The 23789-nt window shown below is 47.4% G+C and overlaps 1 protein-coding gene across 1 annotated transcript in view; it reads right to left on the minus strand.

Moving 5' to 3' along the window:
* bmpr1aa (bone morphogenetic protein receptor, type IAa) overlaps positions 1-23789 on the minus strand; it is a 40226-nt gene that overhangs the window by 7005 nt on the left and 9432 nt on the right. Inside the window, exons 2-3 of the mRNA XM_080869636.1 lie at positions 16464-16562; positions 3263-3556 (exon numbers count right to left, since the gene is read on the minus strand). Of these exons, the coding sequence (XP_080725762.1) occupies positions 3263-3329 (67 nt within the window). The 5' untranslated portion in view covers positions 3330-3556; positions 16464-16562. The remainder of the gene's footprint in view (positions 1-3262; positions 3557-16463; positions 16563-23789) is intronic.

Consider the following 23789-nt stretch of genomic DNA (forward strand, 5'->3'; position numbering starts at 1 on the left):
GTCTGTAATCAAACACACGAGTCTTTAATTACTGCCTGTGCTGAGTCACAGTTACCTGCCCACCACACACCTGAGCTCCCACATTATGTCCTAATCCCGCTCTGCTCGCCGTCACGCCAACATCAGCTCTTAACTTATTTACAATAAACAGCTTTAAGGTTTGATTGATTTTAATCTCACACTTGTTTTAAACATCAGCTGTGACCGTTTGAATATTGAGCAGAAACACACGACTCCTCATTTATGCTCTAACTCCACGTGTTATTTTATTTATAATCTCTTCGTCCTTATTCCCACTGTGGACTCGTCATGAAACATGGTTTCCTGTGTCCCGGCTGCCTCCTGTGGGCATCACTGTGACCTGAGTGCTGTCTGAAGGTGGAGGCCTCCATCTTTCCTTCATTCTCAGTGGTGACAGTTTGTCTCCTGTAAGGAAAATATTCCCGTGAAACCATAGAAACGGGAATATAACCCTTTGATCTAAACCATGTGGATCCTCTCACTCGGCTCCTCCTTTGTTTGTCTCCACTTTTACAACGCGAGCCCGTCGAGCACCGCCTCCCTCCCTTCCTCCTCCTCACCAACTTCCTGCCGGGGATGTTTATGCATTCGTGTTGCCAAGGTGACAGAGAGCAGCTGAAAAGCTTCCCAGCGAGCTAATTAACAACCTCGTTATAACCCTACAACGAGCAGCGCCGTGGAGAGGACACGAGGAGTCTGAGGAGGAGTTAACACGGAAACACGGACGCAGCAGGAAGAGCGCGAGGAGCTGCTCCCAACAGCCGCGGCGTCGTGCTGCAGGAGGTTTGTGGATTCACTGTGATGTCACCACAGCTCTGTACCAAGTCAACCACTGCTGAGAGGGCGGGGCCTCGCCTGACTGACAGCGCTGACGGAGGAGAGGAAGTCAAAACTAGAAGCAAACAAAGTCTCTCCGCAGCAGCACGCAGTGCACACGGCACGTCTCCGAGGACAACGGCGAGTGTGATGGCCCGTCAGCCCCGGGGGAGCAGCTGGTTTGGACCCTGCAGCTCTCCGTCTCATCAGGAAATCTGCTGGCCAATGAAAGACAACCATGGACTTGACCCGCCCATCCACAGGCTCATCTTTGGTTTCTTCAACATCCTCGGGATAAAGATGGCCAACAGACGGCAGTGACCTTTATCATAACTCAAAGATCAGATGAACGAATGACTGAGCCACAGCCTGACAGCAGGTGGGAGAATGTGCTGTGATTACCTGTGTTTATGCTGCTTTAGAGAGAAGCCCCGCCCCCAACATTCAACTGACTCTGCCCTCCAAAATAAAATACGAAGTGTGCCGCCGCCGCCACGGCAGGGTCCGCAGAGAGGAAACAAACACCGCTTCCAAGGGTGAATAAGTATCCGGAGGGATTGACGGATATTTCCGGAGAACAATGGCTGTTTGGAGAGTGCAGCGCCGCCAACAGCTCGTACAGGAAACGGTTAATGTGCAGAGAGGAAGTGAGAGCGGCAACAATCAGTTCAACAGCTTCCTGCAGGGAGGGGAGGGGCTCAGAGCGCCGCTCCAGCCCTCGCTGTGAAGAAAATAGATCCGCTTCACAGGTGTGTGTGAGCAGCTAACTCAGGTATGATGATGTCACAGCGAATCGTCACGGACACGGGGACACGAGCTCGGGACAGCAGAGCATCTATGACACATTTCACTTTCCTGATGGTTTATGGGCTCAGACTGAAGACGGCGTTTTTGGTAAATTTACAGACACTCAGAGAGCTGCTCATTGGCTGACGAGCCTCCGTCTGAGTCAGAGCAGTGACGTTAACACGTCAGCTCCACCTCGCCGTCACTTTGTAAACGTCACAGACACAAGTGGCTTCCTGACGGAGTGAAGGCGGAGTCAGCAGGCGAGAAGGTGGATGGAAAAACAGTTTGATAAGACGGCGGAGAGTCGCTCCCTTCCTGAGATTACAGCCGGCTCTTATCAGCGGACTCTGGGTGTTTGGAGGTCAGAGAGTGGCGAGGGAGGGGACGACCTCTCTCACATCCTCTAACTCAGATCCACGCCAAGCTGGAACGCCTCCTCCGCCCTGAGACAAAGTTACAGAACAAAGGACTCAAACATAAGGCCCACGGGCCACAACCGGCCTTACAAAGGGTCCAATGTGGGCCACAGGAAGGAAAATGTGGAAATGCCAAAGAACCCGGCCATAAAGTCGGAACTTTTACGGCATTTTCATCGGTTTTACAGCCTTTTTATTAACGCCTGTCTGTTTCTTTTCCCCCACAGTTTACAGTAAAGTTACTTCCACACAGCGATCGATATTTTCTGTACGTTTTCTTACTTCCTCAGCCCAAAGCAGCGTGCAGACGGCACATCTCAGGGACTACATGTGTCTTCATCAGCTGTCAGGTTAAAGCGGTTTAAATGCATGTTTATGATTATAATACATTTAAAAGGATCCAAACAGCAGCTTCAGTGAAGCTCGTCTCCACCTGCAAACATCGAGCAGACGTCGGCTGCCATCGATCTGGAAAAGTCTCTCCTGTGAATAACCCACAGATGCCGAATTCAATGTGCGGGAAGAAGCTGCTGGGAATATTTTATCGGAAGCAGGAGGAGCGGCGTGACATTTCTGTTTCTGTCCTTATCGGTCGGCAGACACTTAAAAACAGCTTAAACAAAAGGCTGCTGTGTGCACAGGGAGGGGGGCGCCGCTTACAGACGAGCCCCACGGCGACTCTGTATGCTAACGTCGCCTGAAGTAGCGCTTATCTGCCGAGGACAAACTGAAGGGTTAATGAGTAACCGAGCAGCTCGTGGGTCAGAGAGGACACGTCTGAGCCCAGCGACACTAACTGGGACCATCGCAATCACACAAAAGACACGAGAAACGATTAATAAAAAAAAAAAAAAAGATGGAGCTCAGGTGGAGTCCATGTGACTGGGAGACAGGAAGCTGTCACCAAACCGCAGCCTGATGAGGTCACTGGCAACAAAACGTGAAGCAGGAAGAGCCCAAGCTCAGTGATTAACAGCAGCTAAACTTTCAGAATAAAAGCACAGGTTTGTCCACTAATAACTGGATCATGTAGCTGACATATGAAGCCTTAAACATGTGGCCTTTCACTTCCTGTTTCTAAGTCTGACCCTGTGAGAAACACGCTGCCTGGTGCTGGTTCTGATGACGGTCACCATCATCTCTGTCCGTTGTGTTTCTGTGACACTGAAAAACAAACACTGGCACAGCTGCTCACTCCAACCAGCTTTTAAACATCTTACCGTCAGTTCTGAGGGACAGCAGCAGAGCGACGGCCGTCACCGCCACGCAGACCGGTAGACCTGGCATCCTGCAGCAGGCCCGGACCGACCCGACTGGGTCCCACACCGTCAACAAGACCTTCTGATGTGCCGGTCTGGGCGTGGAGAAGATAGTGTTATTGTTCTACGGCAGGAGTCTGAGGAGCAGGGAGGAGCTCCAGATAGAGGCAAGGGGAGGGTGGAGGTAATGGGGTGAAGGGCAATATCACAAAAACAGGTCCTCCTGGGTCTCACAGGCTCTGTGGGTCCAAAACCCTGAAGAAGAGAGAGAGAGAGAGAGAGAGATAGGGGCTTCAGTAAGACTTCAACATCAGCTGATCAGGAAAGCCTCAGATCCATCCCCGCTGTCACAGGGCGAGAGAGCACTACAGACAACCCTCTTTTATTATAATTAGTTTCATTATTCATCTCTCTGGTGTTCGAACACTGTAGCTGCTCACGATTCTCAGAGGAAACATTTCTGCGCTCTTCCAGCTCCAGAGCTTTCCTCCCTGCTCTCCTACGGCAGCTTTGCATGATTCTCCGGTGAAAATAATCCTCCTTTATCTGATCCTGGGCCTCGACGCAGCCCCTCAGTTGATCCTGTACGAAACGAGCGGCTTCAGCAGCTTTCTGTTTCTGCAGCGTTGTAGTTATTAACTTTAATAACACTTCTTTCAAAAAAAAGGTGCGTTTCCAAAACACTTCCCCACACACACACACACACACACACACAGTTTGGGCCAAAACATTAGAATCACCTGCTCACATGAGAGCGATGATGATGATGATGAGAGCATGCTCCTCAGCGTGCCGTGACCTAGTGACCCTGGCCGCCCGGCGCTGGCCTCCAGGGCCCGACTAACTACCCGACCATTTGTCCAGGGATGTTCTGCAATTACCGACGCTCGGGTCCTGCGCAGCTCTAATAACGTAACGTCGCAATTAGTGGGCGCCGAGAGAGGGCCAGAGGGGTGTGCGAGGGAATTAGTGGCGATGCGTGGCCGGTGTCTGTCACTTTTTATTTGCCCTCGGGCCTCAAACGGGTCCGACCTGTGACCCACTTTTCACACATCTCCAGAGAGACGGAGAACAAAGACGCACACACGGGACGGCGCCCAGGGCGGGTCGAGCGTACACGACAAACACGGCTTCAAATCCGAGGACAGGCATCGCTGAACGGTTTATTAATATTTACTAAACATTAATGCAAGAAAGCACATTTAGACACATTCTGCTGTTTGTCTACACAAACAGCAGAATGTGTCATCATGTATGGAAGGCTGAAGCTGCCAATGTGACTCATGACCCATTTAATTAAATAATGCTTAACATTATTTATCATCACTGAATTATTGATTTGGGGGGTTTTGGCTCCTCACACTCCCACAGCCACCCACCCAAGTCAACCCCACGACACAGTCTGAAGTACACCCATTTTCATAACTGCAATAAAGTCATAAACAAATCTTTAAAACTGAAAACAAGCTGAATCCATCCAATAAACCTCTGTGTTGGTGGGACACAGGAGCTGTGCTGTGATTGGTCAATCTGTTATTAGGTTTTATGCTGCGAGGCAACGGAGGTAAACTATGTGCTAATTCCACTTTAACAGAATTACAACGTTTAGCAGGAAGTTAGCAAGTTAGTTCCACCTAAAGCTGATCCACGATGTTCTGGACACGAACGAAAACAAAACTGGACGGCGTGTTAGAGAGACGACATCTTTTTACCCTCCAGTCCCGCCCTGCCCGAACATTCACACTCAGGATTTACTAAAGGTGTGTGTGTGTGTGGGCGTCTCTGAGTCTATATCACAGAGTGAAAAATTCTTCACCTCTTCGTCACAACAAAACCTCCAGTTTGTTTGCGGCTCTTCGCTCCATTTAAAGCCGACGGCGTGCGGCGATAACGCCGTCAGACGGGGCGGGCAAGTCGAGGCAGGCTCGGGACAGACCATCTGCTGCGACCCCCTCGGCACAGGAAGCACGCCTCCCCCAGCCGGTAATCGCCTGACGCGTCCACTTCCCTTTGAAAACACCCACGGCTGTTATCACAACTGAAACGCACAAAAACACACAAAGTCGCCGTGGAGACCAAGACGCCAGAGAGACAAACGACTGAATCTGTCACCTCGCAGGAAGATCCTCAGACGCAGTTCACAAACGCTGCGGGTGAACTTTCACTCCTCCTCCTCTTCCTCATCGTGTTCAGACTCGTCTCCAACTTCTCGCTCTGCTGCAGTCAACAACAAACGCCTTTCTTCAGCATGGCGCTCATACCAGCAGATATCAAACTTCCAACCCACTGCAGGCCGAGATAATCTGCTCAGACTCGGGCTGCGGCGGCCTCCTCATCCTCCGCAGCTGTTTACAGTAAACAGGCTGAACTTACAGCACAAAACCCTCCAGCAGCCGCTGGCTACAAACAGTCTGTCCACTCAGGTTCGTCTGCACAGCGACGCCTTTGAGCAGCACATGGTTCAGAAGAACCAACCACTCAGGTAACCAATCCACACACAGGAACTCTGGGCTACTGCCACATTAGGACGTCCTCACAGCACTCCCACGACTCTGAGCATGAATATTCATCGATGCTAACACGAGAAGAAACAGTAACAACCATCTGTGAAAAGAGCAGCTGAGCTCCAAGCACCAATCAGCACAGAGGTCTTAATCACATGACAGGAAGTGTGCGCAGGTAAAACCAGTGTTTAAAATGGTAAATGGCCTGCATTTGTATAGCGCTTTTACTCAGTCCCTAAGGACTCCAAAGCGCTTTACACTACATTCAGCCATTCACACACGGTTTAAGAAGAACCGCTTCACGTAGAGCAGAGAAAGAAAAAACTCAACAGCTCACCTGAAATTCTGCATTTGAGCCTTCAGGGCTTCAAATCCCTGCGTCACCTGCGTAGCTGCACAGGTGCTCTCCGACGTCCACAGATGCTTTTTGCCCATTATTAAAATTCAAACGTAAACTCATCAGTGAGTGCTGGTACATAATCTGCACACCGAGCTGCACACATGTAAACTGAGCAGGTACTACTCCTGTGTACTTCTATTCTCTGTGACCTGCGACCCTGGAGGGGCCCTCCAACCCTACTTTGGGAACCAGCTGCCAGATTAAATCTCTTTCTTTACACAAGTAACGAAACACTGGATGTGTTCAAAGGAAGAGAAGCATTCAAATCTGAAGCAGGAGAATAACCGAATGAAAGCACGGGGTGAGATAAGAGCAGAGACCTTCGCGTGGGCACGTCATTTTATGACTCATCAGCTGTTATTCATCAGCTTTGAAAGGCCAGAAAACAAAGTTAAAGGTGATGTTTGCAGATTTATTCACTCTGGATTTCCCCAGACCCGTAAAACAGAACGTCTAAATTCAAAAACAGGTCTTCCATAAATGAAGGTGCTGCCTGCAGTGGGATTCAAACCCACACCCTAACCCCTCCCTCTCTCGTCTCCTCAGCTAACAGAGGTTAATGTAGCGTAGCTGCTCTGGCGAGCTGGACGTCACGCCGGCGTCCTGGAGGAGGAACATTCACCGTGATGGTGGGAATGAAAGGAGGTATTGTTGGCGGTCCCACCTGTACAGAATAAACCGCCCTTATAGGGAACCACTGAGCCATAGCTGCCCCCCCAGGGGAAGGAATTTGAGGTCACGCTGCTCCGGGGATGCTGGGAAATTTGGTGGGATGAAACCCAAGCAGCGGGTTAAGACTTGTGGAGAAACAGTCCTTTAAAAGGCTTTTATGGAACAGGGCGGCTTCGGGTATAACAACTTTTCATTCGGCCATAAAACTATGAAGTAAAATGATATCTGTGCTGGAGGCTCAGGATACACAGTTTTACTCTGATTACTTTTATTATTGCTGGCGTAGCTTCCTGTCTGACAGCTTGTTCTGGATGCTCTCGTGAACGTCAGCGTTTCAGAGCTCAAGCTGCTTTTGTACTTGTTTCAGCTCCACGATGATGATGTCAGAATGACCATAAATGGGGCTGATTAATGATTTGTTTTTGCCGTTCTGTGGTCAGGGTTTCATTTACCCAAATATAAAAGGCGTTTCTTCAAACAACAAAGATTCGTTAACAGCTGTGCCTACATGTGCAGTCACAGCCACGCTGCCCAGTTAAAGGCAGGAAACCCGATCCTGTGGTTGTAGCTCCTGGTATCGATGCAGATCGCTGGACGTTTGTGGAGAGATCTTCACAAATACACATCAAGCTGGAATCACAAAACCTGTGAGTCGTCTTAGTGTTCTAAAAAAGCACTCACAGGCATCCTTGTGGATCCACAGAAGGATTTTCAGCTCGGATCTGTACGTTTGAGTTTGGCCTGTCCCAGTGCAACCAGAAGCAGACCGGCCTGTGAGTCAGCAGGTAAATCTTTTTTTATTTTTTAAGTATTTGATGGCAGCTTTCAGCACTTCCCCCACTTCCTGTTACAGGAAAAACAAAAGCCGAACATGTGTTGTTCAGTCACGTGGCCTAAATGTTTCAGTCAGTTTTAATGCTACCAGCTCGCTGAGGAGAGAAACTCCCGGGCAGCTCCACTCTGATTTACAGACCTTCCAGCTCCTCCGAGAGCTGTAAAAACGCTGTAAAACGACACTGGACGCTGGCAGGGAGGGAGAGGTGGGGTGAAGGCATTAATAATCCAGCCCCAATACTGCCCCCCTCTCGATGGACTGCAGGGTGAGGGGCCAGACATCAATAATCAAGCTTTAATGCGCCTCCACTTCCTGTGCTGGAGGAGCGGCGGCGACAGACTAAATAAACACTACTGAGAGCTGATTGGAGGAGCCAGCAGCTCCTGCGCTCAATAAATAAATGCAGTAATGAGAGAGATGGGCATCAGGGGCGGTGGTGCAGGAGAATATTAGTGGGACTGGGGTGGAGGGATGGACGGAGGTGCTTTTTCCTTCTGCTGAGTTCCATCAAAATCAAATCAGAACCTGGACAGGCTGAAAGAATATTTCTGCGAAATCAAACGGACATTTTTCTAACCTCTCAGTCTGAGCTCCACTCCATCAAACTTTCCACTCGGCCTGAACGAGCTGATAAAATCTGAGCCGTCGTGAAAATCAGGATGAAAAACAAAGTGGATTTAATTTCACACATGCAAACTCAACGTTTCAAGAATCTGCTGAAGGAAAAAGATGCTAAAACATTCAAGTTACTCATTTCATGTTAAAAAAATGAAAATAAAACCATCTGAATAAGGACAGTGGACTCTAATGTGTTAAATACTTACAATTATCATTTATTTCTTACCCGACACCAGCTCGGGCTGTTTGTCAAAAGCTCTGAGGTAAAAACATGAGCCCCGTCGTTCTGTCCTTTTAGCCCAAGTTTGTATCGAAGCACGTCTGTGACAGCGAGAGCATCAAGGCTGCCTGTTCTCAGTTACGAGGCTTCCTGAGCCGATTTCAGGAGGTCCGTCCGTTAGCTGCAGCAGTACAGCTGTGTCCTCCTCGAGTGAGCGACACCAAGAAACCACCCACATGTGTGTCCCACAGACCCAACTCAATTCAAACCTCTCCTCTCCTGTATCAGGCCCTAAACGTATTTAACATGGGAGTCTGTGTTCACTGCATCATTCCATGTTTGGCACTCATCACCACCTGCACTCATGTATATATCTATCTACTTAGCACTTTTAATTCTTATTTTTATGTCTATTTAAGCGTTATATGACAGTATGTTTGCACTAAGCACCGCAGCAATTTCCTAATGTTGTAAACCTGCTCAACATTTGGCAATAAAACCCTTTCTGATTCTGAGTCGATGGGGACTGACTGCTGGAGCCTCCGGTGGACACTAGAGGAACTGCAGTTTGAGCTGCTCTGGCGTTTGGTTTGGGGCTAAGGCCGTCCTTATGCTCGCTGCGTTGCGAGAGTCTCGGGTGTCACGTGACCATCCTCACATCGTGAGGCCATCTTTGCAGTGCATCGTGTGAGCACAGTCATGCCTGTTTTTGGCACGTTTAATGACAATGCTGCACAGAAGCTCAGAGACACACGGATGTTGGAACTGTTTGAAAACTTTTTTGTCAAAAGAATTTTGTAAAAACAGTTTCTGGTCTTTTGGTTTTGACTTCTCTTCATCAGCACGTGTGACATGCTACTGTCTGAGTGGTGATGTCTATCGTTTAGGAGAACACTGCAGCGGCAGCGAAGGCTCTACTGGCACCATAAAGCCTCGTCTGAGCATGGGAGCCTGAATGGGCCAAACTGACCAGCTACCCTAACCCTTTATCCCATCTCTCCCTCTCGTTCTTTCCTCCTTGCTCTCCTTTGCTCCTCATCTTACTCCCTCTTCTCCTAGCATGCTCCATTTGCTGCCTTCCCTTCTCCCCCTCCTCTCTCCCATCCTTCCAGCTTTCCATCAGGTTTCTCTTTCTCGCCTCATCTCTCTCTGCCTCCATCTTGGCCCCGTTCCCCGGCCCCTCCAGGGGCCCCCTCCTTGCAGGCGGGCCTCTGGGTGCTGCAGCAGCCTCCTGTTGGTGTCGGCGCCCTGCCTGACATGCCTTTCAGGGCCTGGGAGACTGCAGGCCAGACTTTCTGGCTCCACTGCCATTGTTTGCCTGGCTGCTCTGTGCCTCTTCCCTGGCGATGGATTAGCATAAGAATACCCAGAATACCCCGAGCCCCGGTGAGCAGTGCTGCGGGCCTCTTCCCCCCTGCATCTTCCTTCTCCTAATCCTATTCTTCTCCATCCTTATTAGAGCTGGGCGATATATCGAGTTTTTAAAACATATCGATATATTTTTATACGAGATATAAGATGTGACAATATCCTTTATATCGATATAGTCTATGTTACGTTATAATTATAGTTGTGGAGCCGCAAGTTTGCCTCTCTTTCGTCCACTTTTGTCTCTACGCAACGTTACTCCGCCTCGCCTTCACTGAAGACAACTCCCCCTCCTACCCCATCGCTTCACGTGCAGGCAGCGACAAGACGGACACGGCAAATCTCCGTTAACGAGTTACTGCGCATCGCCCCATGCGTGGGGCTGGACGGCGTCAACGTGCTAACGAGCTAAACATGCTAACGAGCTAACCGCGCTAACCCTAAAATCCTTTCATTCTCTCAAAAGTTGATAGCGCGCCTTATGTATGAATTCTGGTTGTGCTTGATGGCCGCGAACTGATTTTATGTGGTACACGGCGCTCAGCAATCTGTCAAAAAATGTTTTAGTACGACTTTGGTAAGTTACGGAGCTGCACCGCTTGATAGATTGTCGGCGCATTACGGCTACCGAAGAGCTTCGCGGAGTGATACGTACTGTGCTTCAACGTAATATTACCGTATTGTGTGTGTATAAGGACCATAAATGGCACCTGTAAGAGACGTGGTTATGAAGCGGATTTCAAACTCCAGGCTATCAGTCACACAGTAAAACTTGGGAACAGAGCAGCTGTGAAATCTGTCTGTCTTTGTTATTACGCTCAGCGTCTTTTAGTTTACATTTTGACTGCACAATTGTGAGCTCTTTGTTTAGCACAAAAACAACCTTGTTTTCTTTTATTTATGGAGCATTATTATTTAATGAATGCTCATAATTTAATTTTGAGTAATTTTTCATGTACATCTGTGCTGTATGTTAATAAAAGTGCCTGTGTGACATCTGGGACACAGCTTTGACTAAGAACTCTCTTTTTGTTCTTACTTTATGGCTTAAAAAAAAAAAAAAAATCGAGATATATATCTTATATCGCCATCCAGCTAAAAAATATCGAGATATGAATTTTGGGTCATATCGCCCAGCCCTAATCCTTATCCTCCATCTAATCCCAGAAATTAACTCAAACGCACCTTTTCTTCTTCTTCCGTTGGGTTTATTAGCACTTTATTAACAGGATGAACTTTAAGCTGCCATCAGGTGACCCTACATGCAGATGTAACATGACGTCAAGGCCAAGAGCAACTCAGATGTCTTCCAGACTCTTATTAAGTAAGATTTATCATGAGAGGGCTGCCAGCACAGACACAGACTGCCAGAGCTTTTATTCTGAAAGCATCTTTCAATTTGTCGATGACATCACAAAGAGCTGATTTTAGTGTCCGAGTCTGACCCGTTGGTGCGCTCGCAGAAGAAAACGATGCTTTTGGTTTAAACTGAATGATTTGGGGGAATTGAAGCACAGAGTGCCTGAGCCTCACTTCAGTGGCACACGCCCTCACCGTGTGTGTGTGTGTGTGTGTGTGTGTGTGTGTGTGTGTGCGAGGCAGAGCGGGCAGCAGCGAGGCTTAATTTCATTAGAGGCCGACAGAGGATCTGCAGAGCGGCTGCAGCACCAAACCGGAGGAGGAACATTTACTTCAACTCTTCATCATCGTGTTACTGCAGCACAGATTACCCACAATCCACAGGGGCAGCGCAGGTTTACGGGATCTTTATTTTATTTTTATTTTTTTTATCAGTACGATCCGTTTATTGATTACGATCAAAGCTGGAGACAGAGGCTAACACGGGTCCCAGTTATATGATAATACAGCAGATCCGCTTAGTTCAGGATCCCTAAGCGTTTTTAATCATGCTAATCGCCATAGAAACAAGTCCATCCATCACTCCCAGTGCTGTGTGCCACGGCTGAGTCATAAAACAAACACACTCGGATCATAAAAACAACATTATGATCCTGAATCGCACGCCTGAGGGGAGAGGACGCTCAGGCAGCCCTCCCAGTTAAACCAGTTACCTCCACCAAAGTGGCTTCATGGGAGGTACTAAACATGCCGACCCCAGCCATCACGAGGTACCCCCCAACATCCAGATTTACCCCCCCATCCTCCCCCAAGGTCATAAATCCAATCAGAGGCACAGCAAACAAACACACAACAGCACTAAAAGTAAAACTTCTCAGAGACAACGGCTCATCGCGCACACGCACGCGCGCACACACGCACGCACACACGCGCGCACACACGCACGCGCGCACACACGCACGCGCGCACACACACCTCAAATCAGATGCATAATGAAATCATATATTTAATATTTCAGTCTGAAGGTAAATAAAGCAAACTGCATTATCCAAACCCAGTTTATTTCTATAGCACGTTTAAAAACAACGTTTGCCCAAAGTGCTGAACAGAAGCACAAGATACAACCACGGACACTCACATAAAACCATATCAACTCAAGCCAGTCTGAACACTATCGAAAAAAGCTGCGTTTCCAAAAGCATTTTAAAAACAGGAAACGAAGATGCCCGTCTAATATTTAAAGGCAGCGTATTCCAAAGTTTTGGGCTCGTTCTCTACGTTTAAGCCTCGATTTTGGGACAACAACAGCAGCTGATCTGAGGGTCCGTGAAGGAATATAAGGCTGAAGTAACTCGGAAAGGTATGAAGGAGCAAGACCATTAAGGCATTTATAAACCAGTGTTAGGGCTTAAATTAATTCTGTGATGAACAGGAAGCCAATGAAGAGAAGACAGGACAGGTGTTACATGTTCATAGCTGAAGACGAGCAAGAGATCGTTGGCCGACTCCAGAAAACAGCATTACAGCAGCCAAGCCGTGTTGAGGCAGGCATGATTACCTGCAGCTCTCCTCTCAGTAATTTTCAACTTTCTGAGCCCCGCCCCATCTGTCCACAAAAGCCCCGCCCATAAACCCCATCCAAAGCTCAATTCACATGGGCTTCATATATAGCACCAAATCAGTCAGCGTGAGGTAAAGACCTACAACCACACAGAGGAAACCCGACACTCTTGGCAACAGTGGGAAGGAAAAACTCCCTTTTAACTGTCTTGTGTGATGCACCCTGCAGGGGCACGTGGAGCAAAGTCTGTCTGCCCAATCACAGCCTTGCTTTATCACTTTTATAGCCAGCAAATTAAATAATCTGTTTCTGAGCGAGAGTAGGATTTCTGTTTGTAGCCACAGTCAGCTGATCTCTGCTGCATTTCGATTAACAGCCTCCTCCTTCACCTCCCCCTCAGACTCGCTTTTCACTCCGCCCTCCCCCCATTCCTCCTCCAAATGTTGCTGGAATGTGGGGAGCAGGTAATGGAAAACACCGACCCCCACCCTGCAGCTCTCCGGGCCAGGAAACCAGCGTCCTGCTGGCATTTCACCACGCAGCAGAGGAGAGGTCCAGAATTTTAGCACATATTTGAAACACAGAAAAACCTGTGAAAAATATAAAGAATCACAAAGGAGAACACGACAAACGTTAGGAAGTCAACCAGTTCAGCTCGTACTGAAACACTTCTATCATTGCTGAATGTAAACGGGGTTAAATGGGACTGTGCTTTACGTTACTCTCCCCTCATGCTGGATCAAACAACCTCAGCTTCCACACTTTCCTTCTTTAAACAGAGCGTTTATCACATCCTGCCACAGTTATCACAGATCTTTGGCCCATCCATCCGCCCTGGGCTCCTCTCTACAGTTATAGTGAAGCCATGCTACAAACAGAAACACTCTCACTCTCTGGACATCCTCTTCCAGTAGGGGGGGTCACGCTCAAGCTCATCCAGAGAAAACGAGGCTCTATGGAGCTTCTGGAGATGTTCACCATGTTAGACAGAAGCAGGTGGGCTCTGTTCACTGACGACCGTCTGTTTCTGTTTGGTGGGATTAACAGAAGTTCAGACTGGCTGCACAGCTCTGCACCAAAGTGCACTGAAGGATGTGCAGCTTGTTTCTGGTGGAGCTAAAACCGTCTCATCCCAGTATGAAGGAGGGGAAACTACAGAGACCTGAGCGCCAACAAGTTTTCCCACACACAATACAACTAAAATATGACGGTAACTTTGTGTGTGTGTGTCCATGTGTGTGTGGGTGTGTGTGTCCATGTGTATGTGGGTGTGTGTGTGGGTGGTCTGGTCAGACTGGACTGTGCAGAGAGGCTGGATGGTTTCATTCACCGTGTCACGCTGAAAATGCAGCCAGGCCACAAACGACACGATACAGGTGGTCCTGTGTGTGTGTGTGTGTGTGTGTGTGTGTGTGTGTGTGTGTGTGTGTGTGTAAACTGCAAATATGGATATAAAAATAAACGGAGCCAAAAAAGTGTGTTTTTTGCCAGTGTTTGTTAAAGAGCCATGTGACACTGTTAATGATGCCCTGCACTCATCAGTGTATCACTCAATGACAGATCAGTGTTCACACTAACCAGCACTGGCCTGGTTCAAGCACACTGGTCCATCATCATATAGTAGGGTGTATTTACTGGTCCAATCACGATCGAGCAATTAGGCCTGAGGTACAAAACGTCACTGAGATGTAGTTTAGAAATCACTGATCGTGAGTTTCAGCTAAAGCTCATAAATCTTCTTTGCATGGACGCCTGGACGTTAGACTAACAGCTGGGACATCTCACTCATGGCTTCACTGCAGTTAATGATGGTTAATCAGCCAACCAGGTCAGTGCTCATCGTCAGCACGTCCACTGAGGTGGCTGTACAGTAATGACATCAGTCATTAGTTTAATTAACATTTTCACAGCTTCCTTCTGTCGACTCCTGAGAGCAGGAACGATGTGAGGCCTTAAATTATTTCAAAACAGGTGAAATATACACTTTTAATCTGTTGTTACTGCTGCTGCTTTCATCTCTCCACGTTTGTTTATCTCAGATCCATCCACGAGCTGTGATGAACTCAGTTTTCCCCGAGCATTCGTCGCCACTCGTGACTTTCCTCGAAGTATGTGACTGCGTGCTGAAACCAGGCCGACTGCTGCCTTTGTTTCAGCGCGCGGTGACTCAGGCGTCTGAGTTTGAGCTCGCTGACAGACCTTCAAACAGAGCCGGCCAGTCTGCAGCACCAAATCGCTCCCATATGTCCCCGAGGAGCTCTGCCCCCCCCACCTCCACGCTTCATTCACATGCGGCGGCGCGCAGGGCAAACCTGACAGGGTTCAACTGCAGTCAGGATTCCAGCTTTAACCGAGTGACAAAGAACATGTCAACAATCTCCAAAAATAGCAAACGAATGTCAGACGCAGCCGATTACGTGAGCGTCTGATAAAGTGTTCTCTCAGGCTGACTGCTAATGGCCGTCCTGTCACAGATAGCTACGCTGATAATAAAACACTAACAACGAGCTGGCTTTGCTGTTTTTCAGAAACATCAGTGAATAACCGACTGAAGGAAGCCAAAGAATCAGACCGTCTGCAGCTGTAACACTGCGTCGCATCAAAGTTAACCCTGAAGGCAACACGAGCCAAACACAGAGATTACAAACAAACAGGAGCTTCAAGTTTTTTCACTTTTAACAAAAGAGGAAAAGAAATGAAAACGTCTTCATGCTGAACACCGTCCGGCAGTCCTCGCAGCACGTTACCTGCATTACTGTCGACCCGATTATGATTACAGAGCCCAAAGAGCAGCGAGGCCACCTTCATCATCATCATCATCATCATCATCTTCACAGTAACTCATTCCCCTGCTGAGACCTGAGCAGTATTTCGATATTAGTTAGAGCCCTAATTTGGTGTGACATTACATAATGCCTCTCCAACTCCTGTAGCCCCGCCCCCATCACAGAAAACTGTTTTTTCCATTTTAACGTGTTCGTCTAATCCTTTCAAACACCCAGTGACACCAGCACTAACTGACCGAGGCCAGCCGGACGCAACGGCAGCAAAGTAAGCATGCGTCCCCGCCCACTCTGATTAGGCTGTACTAAGGTGTGTGTGTCACGATTCAGCCCAAAAATATCAGACAGAAGCGCCGAGCTGACAGGATCCTCCTTTCCAACCTGACTGTCAACATTTTTGACCTTTAAAAGATCAACAGCACAGAGACGATCAAACCGGAGAACACAAAAAAAAACTGTCATTGAGGGAGATTTAACCTTTTACACACATTCCAGAGCTTTTCTTAAACACTTCCCCTACAACACACACACACACACCCATCGGCTTGCTGTAATCAGTGCTCTTCCTGCTCTGCTGTTAATCAAACCACATGACAGCTCCAATGACCCAATCAGAGCCTGCAATTAAAAGCCAGGAAGCCTCCTGATTGGCCAGCCTTTTCTTAAACAACCCTAGGGTCAAAGGTTAATCTCCTTGAAGCGCAAGACAGGCCCAGGCAATCAGAGTAATCACCGCAGCCGTCCACAAAATATAAAGTTTGTTTGTATTTTCTGCAGATGTGACACATCAGTGTAGTGTAGTGTGTGTGTGTGTGTGTGTGTGTGTGTGTGTGTGTGTGTACCTGACTGTTGAGTCCATGGTGGAATAATGTGCCTCTCGGTACACGGCTCCATGGGAAACGTAGTGTAGAAGTCAGATCAAGCCAACATCACGGCGGCAGCTGAGAGAGAGGAAAACAACGACGTGGTTATAACTCAGTGATGATCATACCTGCAGCACGTGTACCTGATTAACATCATCAATCATCATTAAGGCGGCAGCGTTTTCTGCCTGGCTGAAAACCCAAACAGAGGTCAGGAAAGCACGGGTTCAAATCAGTCCGGATCATCGTCCTCACTGACTGATGAAAGTGTTCCCAGGAGCCTCGAGGACCAAACGCCACCTTCCAAGACTGTGCACCCTCTGAAGGACCACCTTTAAAAAAAAAAAAAAAATCCTCCTTAAGCTCTCCGGGCATGAACGCAGCTCATCATTAGCTCAGTGTTGATGTCAGATAAGTGGAACAGCGTGGCTGACAGACGGGGAGCCTCCTCCTCGGGCACAGAAGCCTTTTTATCTGAGCGCAGAGGCCTCCTCAAAGGAGGCTTTATGCAGCCGAGGAGGCCCATGTCCTCAGAGCAAATTAATATTCACACCCAGAGAGCCGAGAGGAGGAGAGTCCAACACCGAGGACTGACAGGAAGCTGCTCACACCACAGCCAGTCTAACAAAATAAGAGTCAGGTCCAAGTCCAGAAACCAGAAATAATAATTGTTGTAGAAGTAACAACAACAACAACAACAACAACAATAAAAAACAATAACAACAACAGCTACCTGTTGCCTTTTTTTCTTCGGCTCGAGTTGAGTTAAACAGCGAGTGAGTCTGAGCTTTAATGGAGCTTAAAATCCAGTAAAATCACTCACACACACACGTATATAAAATATATATGTAAAAAAATAAAAATCACATTCAAACTGTGAAAGTAGTCCAAAATGCTACAGAGCAAATTACTAATCACACAAATCTGAACAAACTGCTGTAAAGGTCAAAGGTCAAAGGGCCCTAAGTGAGCAGTCCCTCCTCCTCACACTACACCTACGTGCAGCTGCCAAAACTAATACTCAGCTAGAGGTTCGGGCTCTTACTATGGTAGGAAAAGCATTATGTCAGTGGGATGTCCCCACGAAGATAGCAAACCAGACGCGCGCGCGTGTGTGTGTGGCAGAAAACCCCGTCAGCGGTGAGTTATTATAGAAGAGAAGGGGAGAAAATAGATGTCCGAGGACGAGAGCGGTCACAAGCTTGGCCGACAGGAACACGAACACGAACACACACACACACACACACACACACACACACACCCACCCACCCACCCTTGTGGGGACATCTCATTGACATAATGCTTTCCCTAACCATCAAAAATGAATGCCTAACCCTGACCCTTACTCTAAATACCTAACCATAACCTAATTGTAACCCTGACACTAAAACCACATTTTGAGCCTCAAAAATGCCTTCAAACCTAAGGGGACCAAAATCCTGGTCCCCACGAGGGCTGTATGTCCCCACAAGTATAGTAAAACTACCAATTTTTGGTCCCCATGAAGATGTTAATACCCGTCCCGACTGACTGGCTGACTATGGAATTGCATAGTGACAACAGTATATCCTTACCAGCTGCACTTTGTTCTCCACTCTCATCCTCGTCGTTCAACTCCATCCCCAACCCCGTACTGGTACACTCATTAAAAATATGGGGCCAGTTTAGGACATACTTTAAACTCTTCTCAGCCCCATCTAACCATCTCTTTAAACCTTCGACCCAGGACGGTGGGTTTGTGGAGCGGCACAGAAGTGGAATTACTTGCTTTAAGGACCTATTCATAGCCAACAAACCAGCATCATTTGAACAACTTGCTAACAAATATATTCTTCCACCGTCACACTTTTTCAGATACTTGCAAGCCAGGCACTTTATTTGTTCCCAGACTCCAGGCTCAAGCCTCCACTATTAGAAACTATCCTACGACTCAATCCAACCAACAGAGGGCTGATTTCCCTGCTTTAGAATAAAATGTTAAATTTGAGACATACCTGTCAAAGGAGCTTGCAAAGAAAAGCGTCTGGACTTCTTTAAGTTGCTTGAAGACGTTTCACCTCTCATCCGAGAAGAGGATGAGAGGTGAAACGTCTTCAAGTAACTTAAAGAAGTCCAGACGCTTTTCTTTGCAAGCTCCTTTGACTACGATGACCTGGATGACTGAGAACCTTCACAGACATATTGAGACATACCTCTTTATCCAAGCTCAAGACACTGTAGGAAGAAGACCTAGACGTAACCTTCTCTGACGAAACATGGGCCTCCATACTCAAACATGTCAACACAACATCATTATGCGCCCGCCACTGTTTAATCCAGTTCACACGGTGCATAGAGCCCATTTCTCAACATCCAGACTGTCCCGTATCCATCCTGAAATCACTCCACATTGTGACAGATGCAAAACTGCTGAAGCCTCACTGGTCCACATGTACTGGTCTTGTCCCAGTCTCGTTCAGTTCTGGACAGATGTTTTTCATACCTGTCCAGGATTCTCAGTGTGACGCTGGCCCCCTTCTTGCTCTGTTTGGCATCAGTGGGAATGAGGTGCTTCTACGCCTCTAAAAAAACAGACGACATCTTTCTGTTCCCTGTTAGCCAGGAGGGCAATCCTACTGAGGTGGCAGGACGCTCCCCCCCCACTCACAAACTGTGGTTATATGACCTCATGGCGTCAAATAAGGCACTCACTCCAGAACTCTACTGGGAAATTTCAAAATCGATAAGAATTTTTCAGCAAACTCTCTTATGTCAGGTGTGGAAATCAGTGTTCAGGTGTCGGGCAGTGACCTGGGTGGGAATGAATGGGATTATTTTGCAGGGATTGTGTTACTTTGGGAAATATCATACATCTGTTTATATTTCCCTTTTTCTTTCTTTTTTTCTCCTTTTATTTGACAGCTGAAGATACATTTCTGAACCCACTTTACAGCCTAAATGTACTAGTTAACCCGAATGTACAGATCTGTAATCCTTTTTTCTTCCTGTTTAGATGTATAATATATATGTTTATATGTATAAAAGGAAAACCTCTTAATAAAAAGACCTAGTTTAAAAAAAAAAAAAGTGCACATTGGAAAAGCCGTGAGGGAAACAACACGCTTGCTTGAACGCTTTACCATGACTGCGTGAAACTTACAAACCGCTTCCACTCTGATAACCGGACTCGAGCTGAAATCAATCGTTTCGACCAGATGAGCTGAACTGAAGGTCTCAACGACTCAGAGCCAGAAAGTCCTCGTGGCGATGTTTGTGTTACTCTAAGTGAGATCATCTGTTCTGATCCTCTTCAGTCAGAAGGGCGGTTAAATAAACGCCTCACACAGCCAGTTTGATCCTGGCGTGGACATCAGTCACATGTCAAAGCATTCCTCAGCTGCATTTCTGCTCGGCCTTTCAAAATAAAACTCCAAACTTTATTTAAAAACAAACAGAGATCCTATGGCAGTAAGACAAATGTGGCAGTGTTTACAGGTCTGTGGAGACGCAACAGCGTGGATGTTTATGGTCATAAGGTGGAGGCTGTTTCCTTTAAGAAGTGAATGAGAAGCAGCCCGCCATCCATCCAGTCAGGTGACAGTGAGCTCTGGGTGAGTGCTCATGATGCCCGTGATGATTTACCGTCACGGCGAGCTGTTTACACCAACCAGCTATTTAAAGGAAGCCCGACAGCCAGAGAGAGGGAGGGAGAAACAGCAAGCTGCTCAGTTCATGCTGACTGCATGTTATTAACACACACACACACACACACACACACCTCTCCGAATTATTCTTAGAATATAAACATGGATTCAGATGGGAGCTGAAATTCATTCTTGAAGAGGTTATTTTGGACATTTAACTAAATTCAAACAGGTAAGTTACTCAAAACAGAAGAACCTGCCTGCACAGCCTGTCAGTGAACATCAGCAGCCACGCTATTGGTCAGATAAGGACAATAAACAGATCTGGACGTCCGGTCCACCTGCCTTTAGCTGGAGCTGTAGTTCTGATAGTGTACCTCATGCACACCTCTCACAGCTTTGGCCTTGACGTCGTTCCTCCTGTCCAAAACAAACTGAACGAGACAGTTCACAGTATTGTGATCACCTGACGTGTAGATGTACTAGCAGTTTAAAAACCTGCCTTATGGCCCACCTGAAGACTCATTTTTAATAATCAGCCGCCACCGTCAGCTCTGCTTTAAACTGGGCTTAGAGTGCTCCGGGGCAGCTGATGTTTACACGCAAATTCCAGCGTTTGAGTGACGTGTGAGATGCTGTGAAACCACAGTCTAACAGGAAAGCAGTGAAACCAGTCGTCCTTGTGTGAAAGCAGACGGGCAAAGCGCCCGAGCTGTGCCGGCACATAAACAAACACATGGCAGGACCAGAGAGGAGACGAGCTCAGGAGGAGGTCTGTCTGCAGCGGGGAGAGAAAACAAAGTCCAGCATTTAAACGCCGCTGAAGCCTCGCTATAGCGCTTGTGCGTCTGCTTCGCCTCAGGCCACACTGCGTCAACCTGATTCCCAAAGAAACCGCCAGTGCCGCTGGCCACCAAACTCGCCGTTTTACATCACCACCCCCGAACACAACAAACATCAGAGGATCGACCCTGAACGAGGCGCTGCAGCCCGACAATCAGCCGTGCGTGTGGAATACTACAAATGCAAACACTGCCTTTGGTCACGGTGCTTACGAGGGGCGGTCAATCAGAAGACAGCTTCCTTAAAGGGGGAGGAGCTAAGAGCATCAATGACGTTTTAACCTGACCCAACCCTCCTGACCTCAATTCTGCACTTTGATGATGTGACTCGTCTTCCTGTCGGATGCTCTTAGTGATGCTCGGGCAGATTACAATTAACATGTGGAAACTGCTCCAACTGTCTCACCTGCAGCGGTGACAGGTGTACTGAGCTGTTCACCTACATTTTCCACAGCGTCGGAGTCTTCAGCGTGCACCGCAGGGCTGGACGGCGCTGCAAGGAAGTGGAAGCAAAGCGTTCAGATGTCCCACGTCTCAGATCCCAGCTTTCACAAAACCAACAGAGGAAGACGAGCGCAGGGATGAGACACTAATGGCATCAAAGCGAACAGCAGCCGGCAGCCAGAGCTAATTGAAATTAACGAGCAGAAACCAGGAGGGAGCGGCGCTGTGTTCACAGACCCCGGGCGGAGTGGGAAAACTGAGGGGTGCCGGTCGTACAAGACAAACCGACTGAGACAGAAAAGGACCGTAAACACTCGGCTGTAACGGCTCGGTCCTCAAACAGTTTGCATAGTTCAGCTTCAGATTTATTTTCAAACTTCTAAAGCACTTAAAAACCAGACTCTGCTTATTTTCACCACTTAAGAACTGGCAAAAGAAAGAGTGGGAACAGGGTAGTAAATGAAGAGGGAGCGCCAATGTGACACTCACGCATAAGATTTTCTGCTTTGACATTAAAAAGACGACAAAGAAATCCAACCTTTACTAATACGTACGACAATGTGCTTGATACTTGTGTCTAAACTAACCCGACGACGTTTGTAGCTCAGTCCAGCAGACGCCTCCACCTGCACTCAGAGCAGATTACAACAATTTCAATGAAGCTGATTAACGATGAACTGTCGTTCTCACATAGAGAAAGTGCCGTAGAAGCTTTCGGTCTTCTGAAACTCAAAAAACTTGAGCCCAAACTCAAACACACCCTTCACAAAAAACAAATAAAAAAAGTTGAATTTATGAGGAAAAAAGATCTGAGTTTAAATGAACGTGTGATTGCTGGATGCTCGTGATGCTGTAACAATTATTTCCCCCGAAACACAAAAACAGATTGTACGGTTACCTGCTGACTGTCTGTGTGTTGGTAGCCTGGGCTGCTCAGGCATTTATTCGCTGTGTAGGTCTATAAGATTCAGCCGTTTCTGAGAACAACCCAGTGCACACATTAAACTTCGTGCAAAACTGATTACTGCAAACAGCATGAAGGCTGGAGGACCGAGGCAGAGATCCACCGTCACCTGAATCCTGAGTCCACGATCGAGGTGGGGAGGAGACGGCTCCGTTAACGAGCTGGACACGGAGGGGAGGGGTCAGGATGGAGGTCAGGGGCCATCACCACTGCCCCCACCAGCTAGGAGGATTAGGAAAAACAAATCTGCCTGAAGAATGAAGGAGGAACTGAAACAGACGTCTGACAGTTCTTCCTATGAATCAGTCAGACAACCTCAGACTTCCTTTAAACAACAACAGATTTCCTAAAGGAGACTCACTTCAACTAGTTAACTTCTGCTAAAAACAAACTGACAGAATGAAGTCATACTTATGTAGAGAGCTGTGGTCAAACAGAACTAAAGAAATCATTTCTGTCTATAAATGTCCAGGAAATGTGTGTTTGGTCTGCAGATGCTCCAATACATCATCTTTACTTCATGCTTGAAATTTCACTTCAATTTTCTTTACACAGCACCAAATCACTTAAAGTAAAGACCCCACAATAATACCAGAGTGAGACAAACTTGACTGGAGCCAGTTGGTGACACCAACTCTGCTTCAAACACTGTAAAGTCTTGTTTTGTAACGAGGTTTTGTGATGAGGGGACAGAAAGCTCCGATTCCTCTGCTGTGGTTTGGTGAGACTTCAGATATCTGAAGTCGAGGAATTCAGCCCTGTTCGTTGCAGTCACATGACCGCACGAGTAATCACATTTAAAAGAGCCGGTTTGACGTGAAGCAGAGAGGGTATTCATCTGTCTTCATGGGGGGGGGGGGGTCTGCTGAATTATTTACTGGGATGGGTGGTGTGTATTTAAAGCTGAGATCGATACCACTGAAGGTCTGCTGGAGCCGCTGGAGGAAGGACGAGGTCGAAGCATAGAGGAGGTTTCGACCTTCAGCTGATGTCGATAAATTCAGCTATTTGCATTCATCAGTTTGGGAATTCATAGGGAGCATTTTACACTACGTTCCAACATCCAACAAGCTGCAGGCTTACATGCTTACAGAAGCAGCGGGTGGGCAGCTCAGTCGTTCACACAGACTGCTGCAGGCCAGTTCAAACTATGTTCTGACAACACAAACCTTTAACACAACTCTCAGCATCACAAGCTGAAGCTGAGGCGTCTCCTTCAGGGTGATTTACATCATACATCGTTATTTTCCAGATTAAGGTTTTTCCACTAATAAGACACAAAACAAGTTCTGGATCAAAAACAGGCCAGAAGAGGAAGAACATTAAACATTACTTGTAAAAAAAAATGTTTCATTAGTTCAGCTTTGTGTTAAAATATAAATATTTCAAAGACATTTTTCACTAAATTACAAAACCTGAGTGAGAAAGAAAA

Source organism: Rhamphochromis sp. 'chilingali' (genome assembly GCF_963969265.1).
Source record: "Rhamphochromis sp. 'chilingali' genome assembly, chromosome: 20".
Lineage (NCBI taxonomy): Eukaryota > Metazoa > Chordata > Actinopteri > Cichliformes > Cichlidae > Rhamphochromis > Rhamphochromis sp. 'chilingali'.